This window comes from Littorina saxatilis, linkage group LG10, assembly GCF_037325665.1.
Source record: "Littorina saxatilis isolate snail1 linkage group LG10, US_GU_Lsax_2.0, whole genome shotgun sequence".
Classification (NCBI taxonomy): domain Eukaryota; kingdom Metazoa; phylum Mollusca; class Gastropoda; order Littorinimorpha; family Littorinidae; genus Littorina; species Littorina saxatilis.
Window position 1 is genome coordinate 40,904,193 of NC_090254.1, and position 17,492 is coordinate 40,921,684.

The following is a 17,492-nucleotide window of genomic DNA, read 5'->3' on the forward strand; positions in this document are numbered from 1 at the left end:
AGTAGAACACCGACCCCCCCCCCCCCCCCCTCCTTTTTTTTACATTTAGTCAAGTTTTGACTAAATGTTTTAACATAGAGGAGGAATCGAGACGAGGGTTGTGGTGTATGTGAGTGAGTGTGTGTGTCTGTGGCTGATGGGGTCTATGTCGACCAAAAGAGTGGGATTCCCTGCAGGTGGAGTTCCTGGAGGGGGATTCCCTGTATACAGGGAATCCCACAGGGTGGAGTTTTTCAATAAAACTTGCAAACCATACTCGAATTTCTAAGAAATATCAAAAAAGATTGAAAAACATCAAATTCTACCGATGTCACGTCGCCAAGCATCACGTGACTATCAGCGATATCAGCGACACGCTACAGGAACTAAATCATGTGGTATTCCCTGTATACAGGGAATCCCCCTCCAGGAACTCCACCTACAGGGAATCCCACTCTTTTGGTCGACATAGACCCCATCAGCGTGTGTGTGTGTGTGTGTGTGTGTGTGTGTGTGTGTGTGAGTGTGTGTGTGTCTGTGTGTGTGTGTGTGTGTGTGTGTGTGTAGAGCGATTCAGACTAAACTACTGGACCGATCTTTATGAAATTTTTCATGAGAGTTCCTGGGTATGATATCCTCAGATTACTTTTTCATTTTTTTGAATAATGTCTTTGATGACGACATATCCGGCATTTTGTAAAAGTTGAGGCGGCACTGTCACACCCTCATTTTTTAATAAAATTGATTGAAATTTTGGCCAAGCAATCTTCGACGAAGGCCGGACTTTGGTATTGCATTTCAACTTGGAGGCTTAAAAATTAATTAATGACTTTGGTCATTAAAAATCTGAAAATTGTAGTTAAACATTTATTTTTATAAAACGATCCAAAATTACGTTTTTCTTATTCTTCATCATTTTCTGATTCCAAAAACATATAAATATGTTCTATTTGGATTACAAACAAGCTCTGAAAATTAAAAATATAAAAATTATGATTAAAATTAATTGTCCGAATTCGATTTAGAAACAATTTCATCTTATTCCTTGTCGGTCCCTGATTCCAAAAACATATAAATATGATATGTTTGGATTAAAAACAAACTCAGTACGCTAAAAAGAATAGAGATACAGAAAAGCGTGTTATCCTACTCAGCGCGACCATTACCGCACTATTCTGGCTTGTCGATTTCACTGCCTTTGCCACGAGCGGTGGACTGACGAAACTACGAGTATGCGGTCTTGGTGAAAAAATGCAGTGCGTTCAGTTTCATTCTGTGAGTTCGACAGCTTGACTAAATGTTGTTATTTTGCCTTACGCGACTTGTTAATAATTTTATAAGCACACAATGTCACAAAACAAGATACAAAAAAAAAAAAGCTGGCAAGGCAGAACTTCAACTGTAATGCCTGTTTGCTCTAAGAAATCCAAAAATAAAAAGACTGCCAGCGTTCCAAAATTCAGAATCAAAAACAAGAAAGATATCGTTGTTGGAACGTTTAATCATTGACAGAATTCTTCTTTTGAATGTTTGCTCTAAGATTGCAACAACACAACGCACTATGACACCAGGTGAAAGATGAGTTTTAAAACCCTTCTTTACGTAACGCACTATTCTCTGTAACACCATTACATCTTTCTTTCTTTATTTGGTGTTTAACGTCGTTTTCAACCACGAAGGTTATATCGCGACGGGGAAAGGGGGGGGAGATGGGATAGAGCCACTTGTTAGTTGTTTCTTGTTCACAAAAGCACTAATAAAAAAATTGCTCCAGGGGCTTGCAACGTAGTACAATATATTACCTTACTGGGAGAATGCAAGTTTCCAGTACAAAGGACTTAACATTTCTTACATACTGCTTGACTAAAATCTTTACAAACATTGACAATATTCTATACAAGAAACACTTAACAAGGGTAAAAGGAGAAACAGAATCCGTTAGTCGCCTCTTACGACATGCTGGGGAGCATCGGGTAAATTCTTCCCCCTAACCCGCGGGGGGGAGGAGCATCGGGTAAATTCTTCCCCCTAACCCGCGGGGGGGAGGAGCATCGGGTAAATTCTTCCCCCTAACCCGCTGGGGTTCAAACACCATTACAAAAATCTTCAACTGCACAACAAAACATAGACTGTCATGCATTCATACACGCTAACATTCACCAGATTTTTACCTTTATGTTTGCATTTGCAAGGAGCTTGTCACGCTCTCTCATATCTTTCTTCAGTACTTCTATTTCTCGTGTCAGTTTGCTGATGGTGGAATCCTGAAACCAAAATCATCCACATATGAATTTCATCGTCAGCTGCGAATGGTTCCCAAATCAAAATCTTTATGATCAGGAATATCCATAACGTCAATGTAACTACTGTAAAAAAAAAAAATGTATACAGACATATTAATAATATTTGATAACGTTCATTATGACTTTATCCATGCAGTTCCTGTGAGTTGCATAAATAACTCCAAAACATTTTTTATTTCAAAAGCTAGAAGAAATTTATATGCAGCATAATTTTATGCAAAACTGTGTGCCGGTCAAGCATTCTGCATGCAAGAACAACTATTTCTTAAAATACAGGGAAAAAAGCAGACATTGACCTGAATGAATGAAAATGTTACTCTGAGGCATTCATATATTAATGACATTTTGAATTATTGTTGAAATCAAAGTTGAACGACATTTATTTACTGTGCAGTCAGATATATGCTCCAAAGAAATGCACTGTGATGACAGATAAAAGTACAGAAGCCAAACAAAGGCAAGACCTTTTTTCCGGTAAAGATACACTTTAAAAGATGGAAAGAAATAAGAGAGCTCAAGAAAATACCTCTGCTGAATGGCAGAAAGAAAGAAGATGAATACATTCAGAAAGAACGAGAGAGGGGTAAGCAGAGAGACAAAGACAGACTCAGAGAGAGATAGAGAGGGAGAGATAGAGAGGGAGAGATAGAGAGAGAGAGAGAGAGAGAGAGAGAGAGAGAGAGAGAGACAGAGACAGAGAAAATACCTCTGCTGAGAGGGAGAGAGAAAGAGAGAGAGAGAGAGAGAGAGAGAGAGAGAGAGAGAGACAGAGACAGAGAAAATACCTCTGCTGAGAGGGAGAGAGAAAGAGAGAGAGAGAGAGAGAGAGAGAGAGAGACAGAGACAGAGAAAATACCTCTGCTGAGAGGGAGAGAGAAAGAGAGAGAGAGAGAGAGAGAGAGAGAGAGAGAGAGAGAGAGAGAGAGAAAGAGAGACAGAAAGAGACAGAGAGAGAGAGAGAGTAGAGAGAGAGATTCGGATGGTTTATTCACATAGGCCATTGCCCCTAGTGAAGGGGTGTGAACAAAAGCAAAAACATTGAATCATTTTTACAGAGTAGAGAGAGAGATAGAGAGGGAGAGATAGAGAGGGAGAGAGAGAGAGGGAGAGAGGGAGAGATAGAGAGGGAGAGGGAGAGAGGGAGAGAGGGAGAGATAGAGAGGGAGAGGGAGAGAGAGAGAGAGGGAGAGATAGAGAGGGAGAGAGAGAGAGAGAGAGGGAGAGACAGAGACAGAGAGAGAGAGAGAGAGAGAAAGAGAGAGAGAGAGACTGAGAGAGAGAGAGAGAGAGAGAAAGAGAGAGAGAGAGAGAGAGAGAAAGAAAGAGAGAGAGACAGAAAGAGTCAGAGACACATAGACAAACAGATCGAAGCACCGAGCTGTAAAGAACTGCAGAGCTACAGACTGTTGATCATGGCCATGCAGTCAGACCAAAGAAGTGTGCATGAAAGTCATTCACAAAAAGAAGGATTCAAGTAGAGATCAATCAAAACAGAGAAATGTGTTCCAAACTGAGCAAGAGTCTGAGAAAGGGGTGTGAGAGAACTGCACTGGCCTGAGCTAGGAAAAAAGCATGCAAGGCAATTATGATCAAATGGGGGGGGGGAGCTTAAAACAGATCAATCTGCTCTTAAAAACATTGTGCTCAACATATTGTGTCAAGAGTTGTCTCCCATGCTCTAGAATTGATGCACAGTGGTACCTCTGTTTGCAGAAATCAACAAAAATCTGATAACTTTCGGTCCTAAAAAGATACGGGGGGGGGGGGGGGGGGGGGGGGAGATGGGGCTGTGGGGGGGGGGGGGGGGGGGGGCTTAAAACAGAGGTAACTGACACACTGACACTGTGAAAGGAAACTGAGAAAATGAGGTATTTTAAAGTAGAAGGAGTCATAAAACAGATCAGGTCTTAACTCATTGTCTCCAAGGTACGGATATATTCGTACCCATGCTCATATGGCTCTATCTGACCAGGTACGGATATACCCATGCCCACTCATATGGCTATCTGACCAGGTACGGATATACCCGTGCCCACTCATATGGCTCTATCTGACCAGGTACGGATATATCCGCTCAGTCTGTTAGCTTCAGTCGCTTCCTGTAACGTCAATCTAACGCCTGCAATCCAGCGTGTTGACACAATTACTACACAGTTACTACAATTCTGAGTGACCTACTGTAGCACAGCTGGTCTCGGCTAAAAAAAACTTGGTCAACATAGGTGGGGTAGAAAGTGTTAAAACAAAATTAAGTTTCACTGTACTACATCATAATGGCAAAATATTACAGTCTAAACAAACAGCCACTGTTTTGCAAGGAAAGATAGCAAGAAATTCCCAGTGAACTCTGGGAAATTAAGACATGTTAAATTACTGAGTTACAAATAACAATTAAAATGATCCAAAAAAATATTAAAAATGTAACCAACAGCTGGAGAAATACTGTAACTGCAACAAGGGTAGATCTAGTTAACACTTTCTAGATGGACGTTACAGGAAGCGACTTAAGCTAACAGTCTGAGCGGATATATCCGTACCTGGTCAGATAGCCGTATGAGTGGGTACGGATATATCCGTACCAGGGAGACAATGAGTTAATTTAGTTATGGTTTGAGGGAAGTGGTATAATCTGTGTCAGTTTTAGTTTGAATAGTTTTTATCCAGATTACTATTGCAATTAGATTAGGATATGCATGTCAGGGCCGGTGAGCCTTGTAACTGAATTAGCAATGGGAAAAATAAGGCAGTCCAGTCGAGAATGCATGCACTACCAAATTATTTCTATCTGATGCATTATTAAGTTATGTACACAACGTAATAATTGAGTATGTATATCTAAAACAATAAATTATGTCAAATTACAAATGGTAAAAACATATTAATAAATCTCAATACAACTTACTGTAAACGTTTTATAAAAGGTGCAAAAGGCTGTAAGTATTTAAAAATAAAAAATAGTGTGTGAATTTAAGTTTATTAAAATAACCCAAATTGACAATTTAACTTTAAATTATTGTAGTAGCAGTATAGTACCTTTAATTTTAAATCCTGGTCACACCACAGCTAAAAATATTTTTAAAAAGTTTTTCTTCAAAACAGACTGGAAAGACTTGGGTGAAAATGGCTAGCACAGTGTTAAACGTGGTGGCAAATGGCGAAAGATGACAATGACACAGTGAAGGATAAAAATGTCTTACACTAGTAAAAACCATCAGCTCATACTGCAAAAGGGTTCAACAAACACAACATCAGTTTTAAAGTACAAACAAGCAACATTTAGCAATTCTCAATTCTGACCTACAAGAGAATCTAGTATGCTTTCAATGTAACTTTAAAAAAAAAATATATATTTTTTGACCCACCAGGTAGTCTGTTGTACACTGTAAAAGCAAACTGTACACACACTTCACAAAGAATACAAAAGGTTTCATACACACATTTACACCTAAGCGTAAGTTAGAGCAAAGCATTTTTTACACATACACTACTACAAGAAAAACCAAAGCAAACCCAAAGAAAGCAATATCAGATCAGGTCATCAAATGTGCACATATGTTTAAGACTGTCCGCAATTAACTTCTTGCTTGATTAATAATACAGACCTGTATGGGAACCCCTGTTTTGTACTTGGAATATTCTCAAATAAACTTCGCGTATTTTTAGAAAAATGAGTAAGTATACTCCACACAACATTTGAACACTGATGATTCAAACATGCTTTGCACGCGTCCGTTGCACCATTAATTAAGTTTTCCAATACATTTAAAAAAAAATGCTTCTTTCAATGTTTAATGACAAAAGCTGTAATCATTGATCAAATGCCTAGTTATACAGTTATTTCTATTCATCAAAATAAACAGTGCCTCAGTAACTATACAGGAATGACAGAAATGCGCTTGTGAAGAAAAGTATCGCAAACATTTTTATCGTCGATTTTTTTTTTTTATCACCGGCCGTACTGATTGTATTGTAGACAATCAGGCGTACAAAATACGGTGAAATCGTATGGGTTCCCAGGTCTGATAATACATGACTAGGAATAATTAAGGCCATTTAAATAAAATGAAGTAAAATAAAGAAGCAGAAGCTTTGTAGAACCAGCTCTTCCAGAAGAAAAGAAGTAACATTTTATATCAAACATCAAAAGCATATTTTACACCAAGCAGCAAAAGTAAATCTGTATTCAAGCAGCCCAACAATCTTCTAAAAGGTACTGAATTCTTTTTTTTAAAGTTGAAAAGCTTAAATTTTCAACAATGACATTTAGATTCCAGTCAAATAGTCTAAATCTCACTTCTGTCAATATTCTGGTAAAGGCACATGAATCAACATCACACCAGTTTTTAAAATAAAAAATAATAACAAGTCGCGTAAGGCGAAAATACAACATTTAGTCAAGTAGCTGTCGAACTCACAGAATGAAACTGAACGCAATGCCATTTTTCAGCAAGACCGTATACTCGTAGCATCGTCAGTCCACCGCTCATGGCAAAGGCAGTGAAATTGACAAGAAGAGCGGGGTAGTAGTTGCGCTAAGAAGGATAGCACGCTTTTCTGTACCTCTCTTTGTTTTAACTTTCTGAGCGTGTTTTTAATCCAAACATATCATATCTATATGTTTTTGGAATCAGGAACCGACAAGGAATAAGATGAAAGTGTTTTTAAATTGATTTCGACAATTTAATTTTGATAATAATTTTTATATATTTAATTTTCAGAGCTTGTTTTTAATCCAAATATAACATATTTATATGTTTTTGGAATCAGCAAATGATGGAGAATAAGATGAACGTAAATTTGAATCGTTTTATATAAAAACATTTTTTTTTTACAATTTTCCGATTTTTAATGACCAAAGTCATTAATTAATTTTTAAGCCACCAAGCTGAAATGCAATACCAAAGTCCGGGCTTCGTCGAAGATTACTTGACCAAAATTTCAACCAATTTGGTTGAAAAATGAGAGCGTGACAGTGCCGCCTCAACTTTCACGAAAAGCCGGATATGACGTCATCAAAGACATTTATCAAAAAAATGAAAAAAACGTTCGGGGATATCAATCCCAGGAACTCTCATGTAAAATTTCATAAAGATCGGTCCAGTAGTTTGGTCTGAATCGCTCTACACACACACACAGACAGACAGACAGACAGACAGACAGACACACACACATACACCACGACCCTCGTCTCGATTCCCCCCTCTACGTTAAAATATTTAGTCAAAACTTGACTAAATATAAAAAACTTGTACGTCACACACTGTTAATTAAAGGAAAAAAGAGTCAAAACTGAACAAAACAGGTTAAAAATTAAATGTTAATTACGACAAAAAAGGGTCAACATTTCAGGGCGCTACCAATCAAACAATTTCTTACTTTGTTGGACATGTCTCGCTGCATTTGAGTAACGAGACCAGAGGTTATATTTTTGTCCTTTTTGACGCGCTCCAGCTCGCCTCGCAAGGTCGCGACCTCTTTCATTCGCTCGCCCAGCTCCTGTCGTAACATCAAGGGACTTCCCGACCCCTGAGTTTGCACCTGTGTGAGCTATAACGCAAGGGTACAATATCCTTGAATATGAAGGGATGCTAAATTTCCGAAACATGTTTCTACCTACAGTTCATTTTGGTAATACAAATCAAGTGCAGTTCTGCAAACCTCTAAAACGCATTTACAAAATGAGTACAAGTTACAATTCACCAGACCTAAATTGACTGGTAACATAAAGTTTCAGGTCACACATTGCTACCTACACTTATAGACGTGGTAAAAAAGTGAAACAGTTCTGCGAACCCCTAAAATCGAAAATTTCAATAATAAATATTCATTTGATTAATATACTTACCCGAATCACATATATTCGTGACCGTCCTCTCTGAGCTGAAAAGTCGGTATATAGAGCCACGTGGTTGCGTCACACAAGCTATAGGGGAGATAACCCTGATGGACAAGCGCTTTTTTCAGGGGTTACTTCCCCTAAACATCATCGACTTTTCAGCTCAGAGCGTATTTTTCAGACCCGTAACATCTCAAACTGTGTCAATGCTTATATGTGATTCGGAGTAAGAATATGTAATTTAATACAGTCACAAATACGAGCACTAATGTTCACTGGCATGTGAAGTAAGGCTAAGCATACACACACACACAGATACATTTGAACAAACTCCAACAAGCTTTTTGCTATTCTAAAAAACAAACACACCGGACGGATACTGCTCTTAACCAAGACTCAATGATTGCTCGGGTGAGTAAAAAAAAATCAATGTAACCTATTAGGCAAAAAAAAAAAAGTCTGTTTACGGTAACATAGGCAACAAAAAAAATAGGGTCGGTAGGTCGGGATTTTTTGTAAAAAAAATTTTCCCCCAAAAAAACCATATTTTTAAGTTATTTTGCCAAAAAACAAAGACTTTTTCTTCTTCTTTTTTTCCCCCCCAAATGCCAAAAAAAAAAGTCTAGGGTCGCGCAAAAAAATAGGGTCGGTCGGGATACCGTAAACAGACTATTTTTTTGTTGTTGCCCTAATTCATGTAAAGTGTCAGTTATAATGTTTACTCTGCTTATACTCCAGACTGGTTAATGTGCTTCTTACATGTGTTGCAGGAAAAGGTATAGGCCTATATGTATCATTATGCCATGTGTTAACTACACTCTTACAGAGACAGACAAGTTGTACTGTCCTATAACGCGAATTGTGTTTAAATACTGTTGATCCAGACATATTGCTGCAGATTGCAAAACACAAACTTTAAAATAACTTTTGTTTTTTTCTCAGGTTAGAAATAATACAAAGCATTGGAGAGGAGGTACTGATGGATAAGAACAATGTAGATAAGGACTGATGGGGAGAGGGCTAAATAAGAAATCTGACAAGGTCAAGGGCAAGAATATTCTGTGCATATGCCGAGCGGGTTCTGGACTGATACCATAAAAGAACTGGGGTTTAACAAAAAATCGTTTCCAATTTTACAAACTTGCAAAAAAAGGATTCAATTAAATCTTCATACATTTCTGCCACCTAGTCTGTCTCTGTATAAAGATAATGTGCTGCTAGATATGGATATGTTCAAAATCAATACTGTAAGACAACAATTCATCCGCCACCCACCTGATCTCGAAGGGCATTGACCTCAGCTTTCTTGGTCTCGACCTCAATCTCCAGCTGAGACAATCGCTGACTAGACTCTCCGTCACCTGTACCCATGATGACTGACGGCTCCTCCCGCAATTTCAACTGAGAGAAGAAGAGACAGTTTCTAAATTATTGCCAAAAAGACATTGACTAAACCAACAAGACATCTCTTCTTGACCTTCTCTTTCAAGCCTGTCCGTAACTGGACGAAGTCGACGACGTGAATTAAGTAACTTTGCAAAGCTGGCAGCAGGAACCTCTAGCACTGAGTTTTTGGTAAAGAGACTTCGCAAAGTCTCCGCAAAATCTCCGCAAAGTCGACTTTGGGCTTGATTAAGGACCGCCTTTAAAGTGAAATCTCTGATGTCAAAAGCAAAACATTCAAAGTTCTCAATAGGATATGTCATCATGCCAATAATTAATGGCATCACACAAAAAATTTCACTTCTTTTGCATGTCTCCCTTTCAGCAGTAATGAAAATGTTCACTCAATTTTATTGACAGTTATCTCAAAGAACATTATGTGAAGCAGAAGAGAAAAAATATTATTATCTTGTGCAAAATGTTATCAAATTAATAATAAAATCAAAAATGGCTCAAAAGAGACTGAGCTGGTATTAAACTGGCGGAGAATTGAACAGTCTCCACTCATGAATTCTACATAGATCAATCTTCTTCTTCTTCTTCTGCGTTCGTGGGCTGAAACTCCCACATACACTCATGTTTTTTGCACAAGTGGAATTTTACGTGTATGACCGTTTTTTACCCCGCCATTTAGGCAGCCATACGCTGTTTTCGGAGGAAGCATGCTGGGTATTTTCGTGTTTCTATAACCCACCGAACTCTGACATGGATTACAGGATCTTTTTCGTGCATACTTGGTCTTGTGCTTGCGTGTACACACGGGGGTGTTCGGACACCGAGGAGAGTCTGCACACAAAGTTGACTCTGAGAAATAAATCTCTCGCCGAACGTGGGGACAAACTCATGCTGACAGCGGCCAACTGGATACAAATCCAGCGCGCTACCGACTGAGCTACATCCCCGCCCCCATAGATCAATCAATTCAAGTTATCAATTTTTCCAATAAATTACAATTCTTGCTGTCTGTAAAAGAGGTGTTTCCGAAAATCTGTACAAATCTATACCCACTTGAAGATCTCCTATCTGTTGCTGTAGTTGTTGAATGAGCTGGTCTTTGCGGTAAGATTCGAACTCATAGCTGCGTAAGCGTGTCACCTCCTCTGTCAATTGACCCAGCTGCTGTTCCTGTAGAAAACCACACACCTTAACCGCTCAGCCACAACACACTGCAATCACTAGTTAGCTTTTTTGCTGTAAGCGCAGCCACCACCTTCACTATTTCTCCCCACAACAGACAAATTCTACGAATAACCGGGTCAGTGTTTTATGGGTTGTGTGGAAGAGTTACGTACCTACAATATTCCTTGAAGATATTCTGGGGCAAGCTCGAGCTATATACGGACATCGTCATGGAATTTTGGCGTAATTAACTCAATTCTTGGCGATTGATGTTTTTGAGCTTTAGACAAGGTAAATCATTCTCCATGAGAAATATTCTCTCAAATACGATTTACATTAATACATGATTTAACATTATTTCACTCTTTCTATCCACACCAGATACAAATATAAACACAATTTCATAATATAATTAATCAGTTTAAAAAATGTGGCCTTCTACTAAAACTGAAAGTGCTCCTCATGATGTATGCTTTTCCTTTTCAAGTAATTAAGCTATCTAATACCTCTCTATCAAGGGATACAACTCTTCCTCAGCACATTAAAAAACGGCAGAGTTATTTCCGAACATCTATTCACACAATATTTATACCCCCAGTAAGATTGTTGTGATGGCATTATGATTTTAAGCTTCCAGAGTATTTGTTCAACCATCTGCAGTTTGTCAGCAATACAAGATACATTGTTTTTCTGTTGCTGGCCCATGCAAGTGTGATGTACATAAATGACAATACAAGATTAACAGCTGTGGGAAGTTTGCATGAGTAGCAAATTGCCTTTAAAACTACATCGCCTCAAAACAAACTTTAACTCCAAAACAACCATGGCAAAATTCAACCATTGCTTTGGATACAGACACTTTTTAGGTGAGATCAAAGAAGCAGTCTACTTGGATTTAATCACTTAAACTCATTGTCTCCCAGGTACGGATTATATCCGTACCCACTCATATGGCTCTATCTGACCAGGTACGGATATATCCGCTCAGACTGTTAGCTTCAGTCGCGTCCTGTAACGTCCATCTAACGCCTGCATTCAAGCATGTTGATACACAGTTACTACACAGTTACTACAATTCTGAGTGACCTGCTGCAGCACAGCTGCTCTCGGCTAAAAAATCTTCGTCAACATAGGTGGGGTACAAAGTGTTAAAGGTCCTTGTCTACATTTTTATACCGAAATCGCCATTTGACCATTAAAATGCAGAGTCTATTATCTACAAATATCAACAATACACCCCCTTTCGATCAGGAAAGACGAAGCCAGTGTAGCCGTTTGAAAATTCATTGTAGTATTCCAGCGTAGTACTCATAGTAGGATATCCTTATTTGGAAAATGCCAAACGCAAAACTCCTCCCAAATCCCATGCATTTCGTGCGTTTAAAAAAAAGCGTGGACAGCGCTCCAGTGTTTGGGCGTGGCTATAAGCATAGTGACATGAATTTGATTGGTCAGTATTTTTAGGCAAAGCACATGTTCTCAGCAAACAGAAAACAAAAAGGAAGCGTGAGTCACGCTACCCAAAAATAAAATCTTTTTTTACATATTTTTTTTTTTCTATAACTTTTTTCTCCATGGTTCATTCATCATCTGACATAGCTTTTTAGCAAAATCTAACCATAAGATTATTGAAAAAAAGCAAAAATGTAGACGACCACCTTTAAAAGAGAGTACCAGACTATTATCAATGCTATCATTTTTATGTGATTATTCCATCCATTTACACACATGCACTCAAATTGCCGTCAGATCTAGAAGCATGAATTTTGCAGGAAAAAAGCAAAGACGGCAGCCCCCCAAAAAACCTGCTTCACACAGAGTTCCCACACCAAAGAAAAACTTCCACTCTTCAAGAATTACATATTGAAAAGCCTGTAGACTGATCAACCACTTCAGCTGAAGTATGGCTGCCTAGAAAGACAGAAACATCAAGCTATATATATTTATGCGATAGGTCCTTAAACGTTTTATTGAAGGTCATGGATTAAAACACGTCTCATTAAATAATCCGTTTCATGTGAAGACATGAAAATCAACTCCTGTAGTTGATTATGTCAAGAGTAATTCATCATAAAAAAATCAAACTTCTGTTGTTGTTTTTGAATGTGAGGATGACAAGCAACAACACATTCATACAGCAAAAGATTTAAGACCTTACTTTTTTAGATTATCTAATTACAAGAACCTATATACATTTACTGAGACTCCCTCTTTTTTTACAGGTCCCAAGGGGGGATGGAGGTGAGGTGAGGGCATAGGGGGGGGAGGGTAGTTACCCTGTTCATGCACATCTAGTAAAATTCCTATAAAAACTGCATGCTAATGCCGTATCAATCAGCAAGCTTAGCTATTACGTGAACGGAAGGAGGAAATAATCCACTGACATCAGCAGGACGTCACAGCAGGCTGAATGCAAGTGGCCATGACATTATTGATTGGATCAGAGATCAATCAAATCAGTGGTATAAGCCCCAACAAGGATCGAAGCAGTCAGATCCCAAGAGAGGATTTGCATACCCATGCAGCACTGTGTTACGCACAACTGCTAGCAGGAATGTTGATGAGAATAAGGTTCAGCCGATCACAAATGTTTTATTTCCAGCATAGCAACCGTCATGTCAGATCGCAAGAAAGAAAGTTCATACCCAGCACTGTTATGCACAACTGCTAGCAGGAATGTTGATGAGGTCGAATCATGTTCAGTCCATCACGAATGTTTTACTCCCAGCATAGCAACGGTTGCAAGTATTCACCTCACATACTGCCCTGAACAAGCTGGATCATTTATGTTCCCTATTATTATGAATATCATTGTCTGTAACTATGCTTGGGTTTTGAGTCAGTTAATTGTGTCAAACTTTTAGAATTTGAGTATTAATTATAGAACTCTTCGGCCATCTCCTGAATGAGCCACATGGAAGAGACCGGCAGCACATACTGAAAGAGACATTCTCAGCTAGCTCGATTCATTCAGTATGACCATTAAAGAACCTCACACGGGGCTATATTTGGAGACAGCCAGCACTTCATTCAATAAAATGCAGGCATGGGAATTAAAACAAGTAAAAAAAGGCTGAAAATGTGTAAGTACAGTCGAACTCGCTTAAGACGAATCACTGGGGATTGGAAAAAAAGTTCGTCTTAACCAAAATTCGTATTAAGAAAATTGATTGATTTTTTTTATTTTTTTTATTTATTTTTTTTAAGTCTTGTACATTTTATGGTGTTTCAATTTGTTTCTTTCGCAACTTTCATGCTGCTTCACGTTTAGACAATAAAGTGACATATTCAGTTACATGTTCATGTGTGTCTCATGTTGAGTGATGATTGTTGAGTTTGAGTGAGAGTGAGCACACAGATGTTTCATCCAGTTGTTACGTTTTTGGTCACACACACGCACACACTGACACTGTCCACATTCGCGGTGTTCCTATCATTTGTCCGGAATCACTTACCTTGGCGACGGGTAGCAAACCTTGGCCAATTTAGTTTTTTTGTTTGTTTGTTGCAACATGATGTTCAAATCCAAATCGAAAGCACTGACTGACTGATAAACTATCGCGAACCGGCGAACGCAAACGTTGAGAGTGTGGTTTCCCTTGTCCAAGGGAAACCACTCTGGCATCTATATTTTTTGGCAATGGCTCCCGTTCAAAACATTGATGTTTCGTTTTTGGTATTCGCGAAGGAAATAAACGTCAGTCAGTCATTCATGTTCAGTGTCTGAGCTATCAATCACTTTGATTCTAAATTTGAAATTGTTTTGTGAGTACAGTGTAATCAGTTTAACTTTATTCAGTGATCGGTTGAGCAATGGTTCAAGCAGTCGACGCAAGGGAAGACTTTGACACATGTATTCAAACTTCTCAAATTCCCATGATATGTCGATCTCGGGACGAGTTTAAAGATTTCGTCATAAGCGTGAGTAAATTACAGACATTATGCATGCTTGGGAATCCAAAAAGTGCTCGTTATAAGCATAAATTCGTTATAAAGAATTCGTTTTAAGCATTTTTTTTAAGCATGAAGAAAGAGGTATTCAGTTGGGAACTTAAAACTAATACGTTATAAGTCAAAATTCGTAACTAGCGTGTTCGTTTTAAGTGGGTTCGACTGTAATAGCAATGTTGACGGCGCGAAGAGCCTTTACTAGATGGGTCCGGGGGTATATGCACCCCCGATTTTTTTTCCCCAAAATGGTGCAATTTGGTGTCATCTGAGCTCCAAGGTTGCCATTAAATTCAGTTTTTAGAACCATTTTTGCCTCCCCCATTTATTTTTTCGGCAAACACTTGTTTTTTCGGCGGAACAAAAAAGATTTTCGTTGGAAATTTGCCTTTCGGCGGACAATTCCCATGCCTGAAAATGTTGCCATCTAAAACTGATGAACAGTTCAGAGAATGTGTGAGAATGTCTGAGAATATTTCCACTGTTATATATCCACAATTTGCGCTTAGGTGAGTTACTATTGGCTGCCGCTAAATTGCAACAAGTGTCCTTTGACAGACAAACATATCAGAGGGGTCCACCTCCTTTCAAACACAGAGAAATATATGTGACCCTCCACCACTATGTATGATTTTTATATTTTTTTTATACATTTTCTTAAAGAGTTTTTTATGCTCTATCAAGTGGTGAAACCTGTTTTATAAAAGAGCGAAAACTTTCCGAGTTATAAGCCTGTGACTTAGGTGAACCTCACACTGATACCCCCAGATGTATATTAGGCCTAGCGCAGAACCATGCAAGCTAGGTGACATCGGACTCATTCCATGGTGGAGGGTCACATGTCAGTTTGGCTAATGGACATATAAACAGATCAGAGGAGTCCATCTCCTTTCAAACACAAAGCAATATGTCGGATTTTAACAAACTCTAAAAAGCAGAACAATGGTGACTGCGCGTGAGAGCGAGAAATAAAAAGACCAAAAAATAATGTACTCCCATGTTTGACGAAGACGAAACGAAAAACAAAGCACGACGCTTCGACCACTGGGTATTTATTTCCATAAGTAAATAATAAACGCCGTGCTTTGTTTTTCGTTACGTCTTCGTCAAACTCTAGAAATCCAAACTGACCTTTTCTTGCAGCTGTTGCCGTGCTTGTTGCTGGGCCAGATCCAGGGCAGGGGCGGGATCAGCGGCCTGAGGTCCTGACATCCCCCCTCGCTGACCGCCGTTCATCCAGCCACCCACTGGCGCTGAAGAATTTAGTATTAACATGGCATGATGAAGACCACAACTGAAAGGGAGATGTTGAATTAAGCTGACGATCAAAAGTTCAATTGACAATTATACCGATCACAATGGAGACAATAGTTGAATTACACTGTAGTGGAAACGCAGAAGAAGAAGAAGAATTACGCTGTACTGTGGAACACCCCCCCCCCCCCCCCCCCCCTTAAAAAAATCTGAGAAAATTGGATCTTAAAAAGGAGGGAGTCTTAAAATGGGGGTTATAATTTTAAAGGTTATGAACAAAAAGTCTGCAATATAAGGTCTTGAAACAGAGGGAGTCTTAACTTGGGGGTTCCATTGTACAAGGAAACAGATTTGTTTGTTCGTTCATGGGCTGAAACTCCCACGGCTTTTACGTGTATGACTGTTTTTACCCCGCCATTTAGGCAGCCATACGCCGCTTTCGGAGGAAGCATGCTGGGTATTTTCGTGTTTCTATAACCCACCGAACTCTGACATGGATTACAGGATCTTTTTCGTGCGCACTTGGTCTTGTGCTTGCGTGTACACACGGGGGTGTTCGGACACCGAGGAGAGTCTGCACACAAAGTTGACTCTGAGAAATAAATCTCTCGCCGAACGTGGGGACGAACTCACGCTGACAGCGGCCAACTGGATACAAATCCAGCGCGCTACCGACTCAGCTACATCCCCGCCCCTAAGGAAACAGATGATAGTCATGAAAATAACAGTGTCAATTAAATGATGATGCGTGGACAGAATGACATTTCCATAGTCAGAGAATCATGGCGTCAAGAGTGCATGTTCACAATCGATACATGCATGATAAACTTCAGTATAATTACAAGTAGATTAGCTTCAATATTGCTATCTAAACTTATTTGGGATGCATGAATTTTTTTTTCAAAACATTTCTGACCTGCAGTCTACCGCCAGTGCCAGTACACTGCCTGTGTTGGATTGATGAAAGATAACCACAGCTCCCTGCCTTGCGTTACAGCAAGGTGAATAATGCAGACTATCAGACTGTTTAAATCTTCAACCCAAGAACAGCTTCTGGATGTACATCTTACTCGCTTGCATTTTTCATTCGGAACCGAAAATAAGGGGATACTGATAAGAAGAAGCCAAAGAACACGATTGACACTAGCTAAAAATCGGTTACAACAAGAACAGGTTTGACTCAACAGTGCAAACGAAAATCATGAATCTCAAAATAAAATGACAAAAAAGTATAGCAAACATGGAGGTTTTGGGCATATTGTCCACCTCAACCATGCACCCTTCTCTCTTGTTTCTTTTTCAATGTCTCTCTTATTTCACTATCATTTTTGTTTTCCTTTTGTGACTCAGACTCAGCTGACATTGTCTACAATAATGACACATCAAGCAAAAGCTTAACCTGACAACTTTTGCAATGAACACTATTGCAAGCAGTTGTGAACCTGATTTTGAGGGAAAGGAACACTCCAAATGTATTTCACGAATGTCAAAAAAAATATCATAATGGTGGGACCTTTTCAGAAACTTGGCCAACTTTCAAATTTGTGCACATATACACTTGGGTGAGCAAATATTCTCAAAGTAATTCCCAGGGAAATACTTAATAATAC

At 39.0% G+C, this 17,492-nt stretch overlaps 1 protein-coding gene across 3 annotated transcripts in view; it reads right to left on the reverse strand.

The window, feature by feature from the left end:
* The window catches only part of LOC138978835 (forkhead-associated domain-containing protein 1-like), a 55,499-nt gene that overhangs the window by 27,179 nt on the left and 10,828 nt on the right, over positions 1-17,492 (reverse strand). For 2 of the 3 annotated variants that reach the window (XM_070351617.1, XM_070351619.1), the window contains exons 5-9: positions 15,760-15,881; positions 10,570-10,686; positions 9,394-9,519; positions 7,659-7,829; positions 2,151-2,243 (exon numbers count right to left, since the gene is read on the reverse strand). In XM_070351617.1, the coding sequence (XP_070207718.1) occupies positions 2,151-2,243; positions 7,659-7,829; positions 9,394-9,519; positions 10,570-10,686; positions 15,760-15,881 (629 nt within the window). The remainder of the gene's footprint in view (positions 1-2,150; positions 2,244-7,658; positions 7,830-9,393; positions 9,520-10,569; positions 10,687-15,759; positions 15,882-17,492) is intronic. The other variant, XM_070351620.1, reaches the window with a different exon arrangement.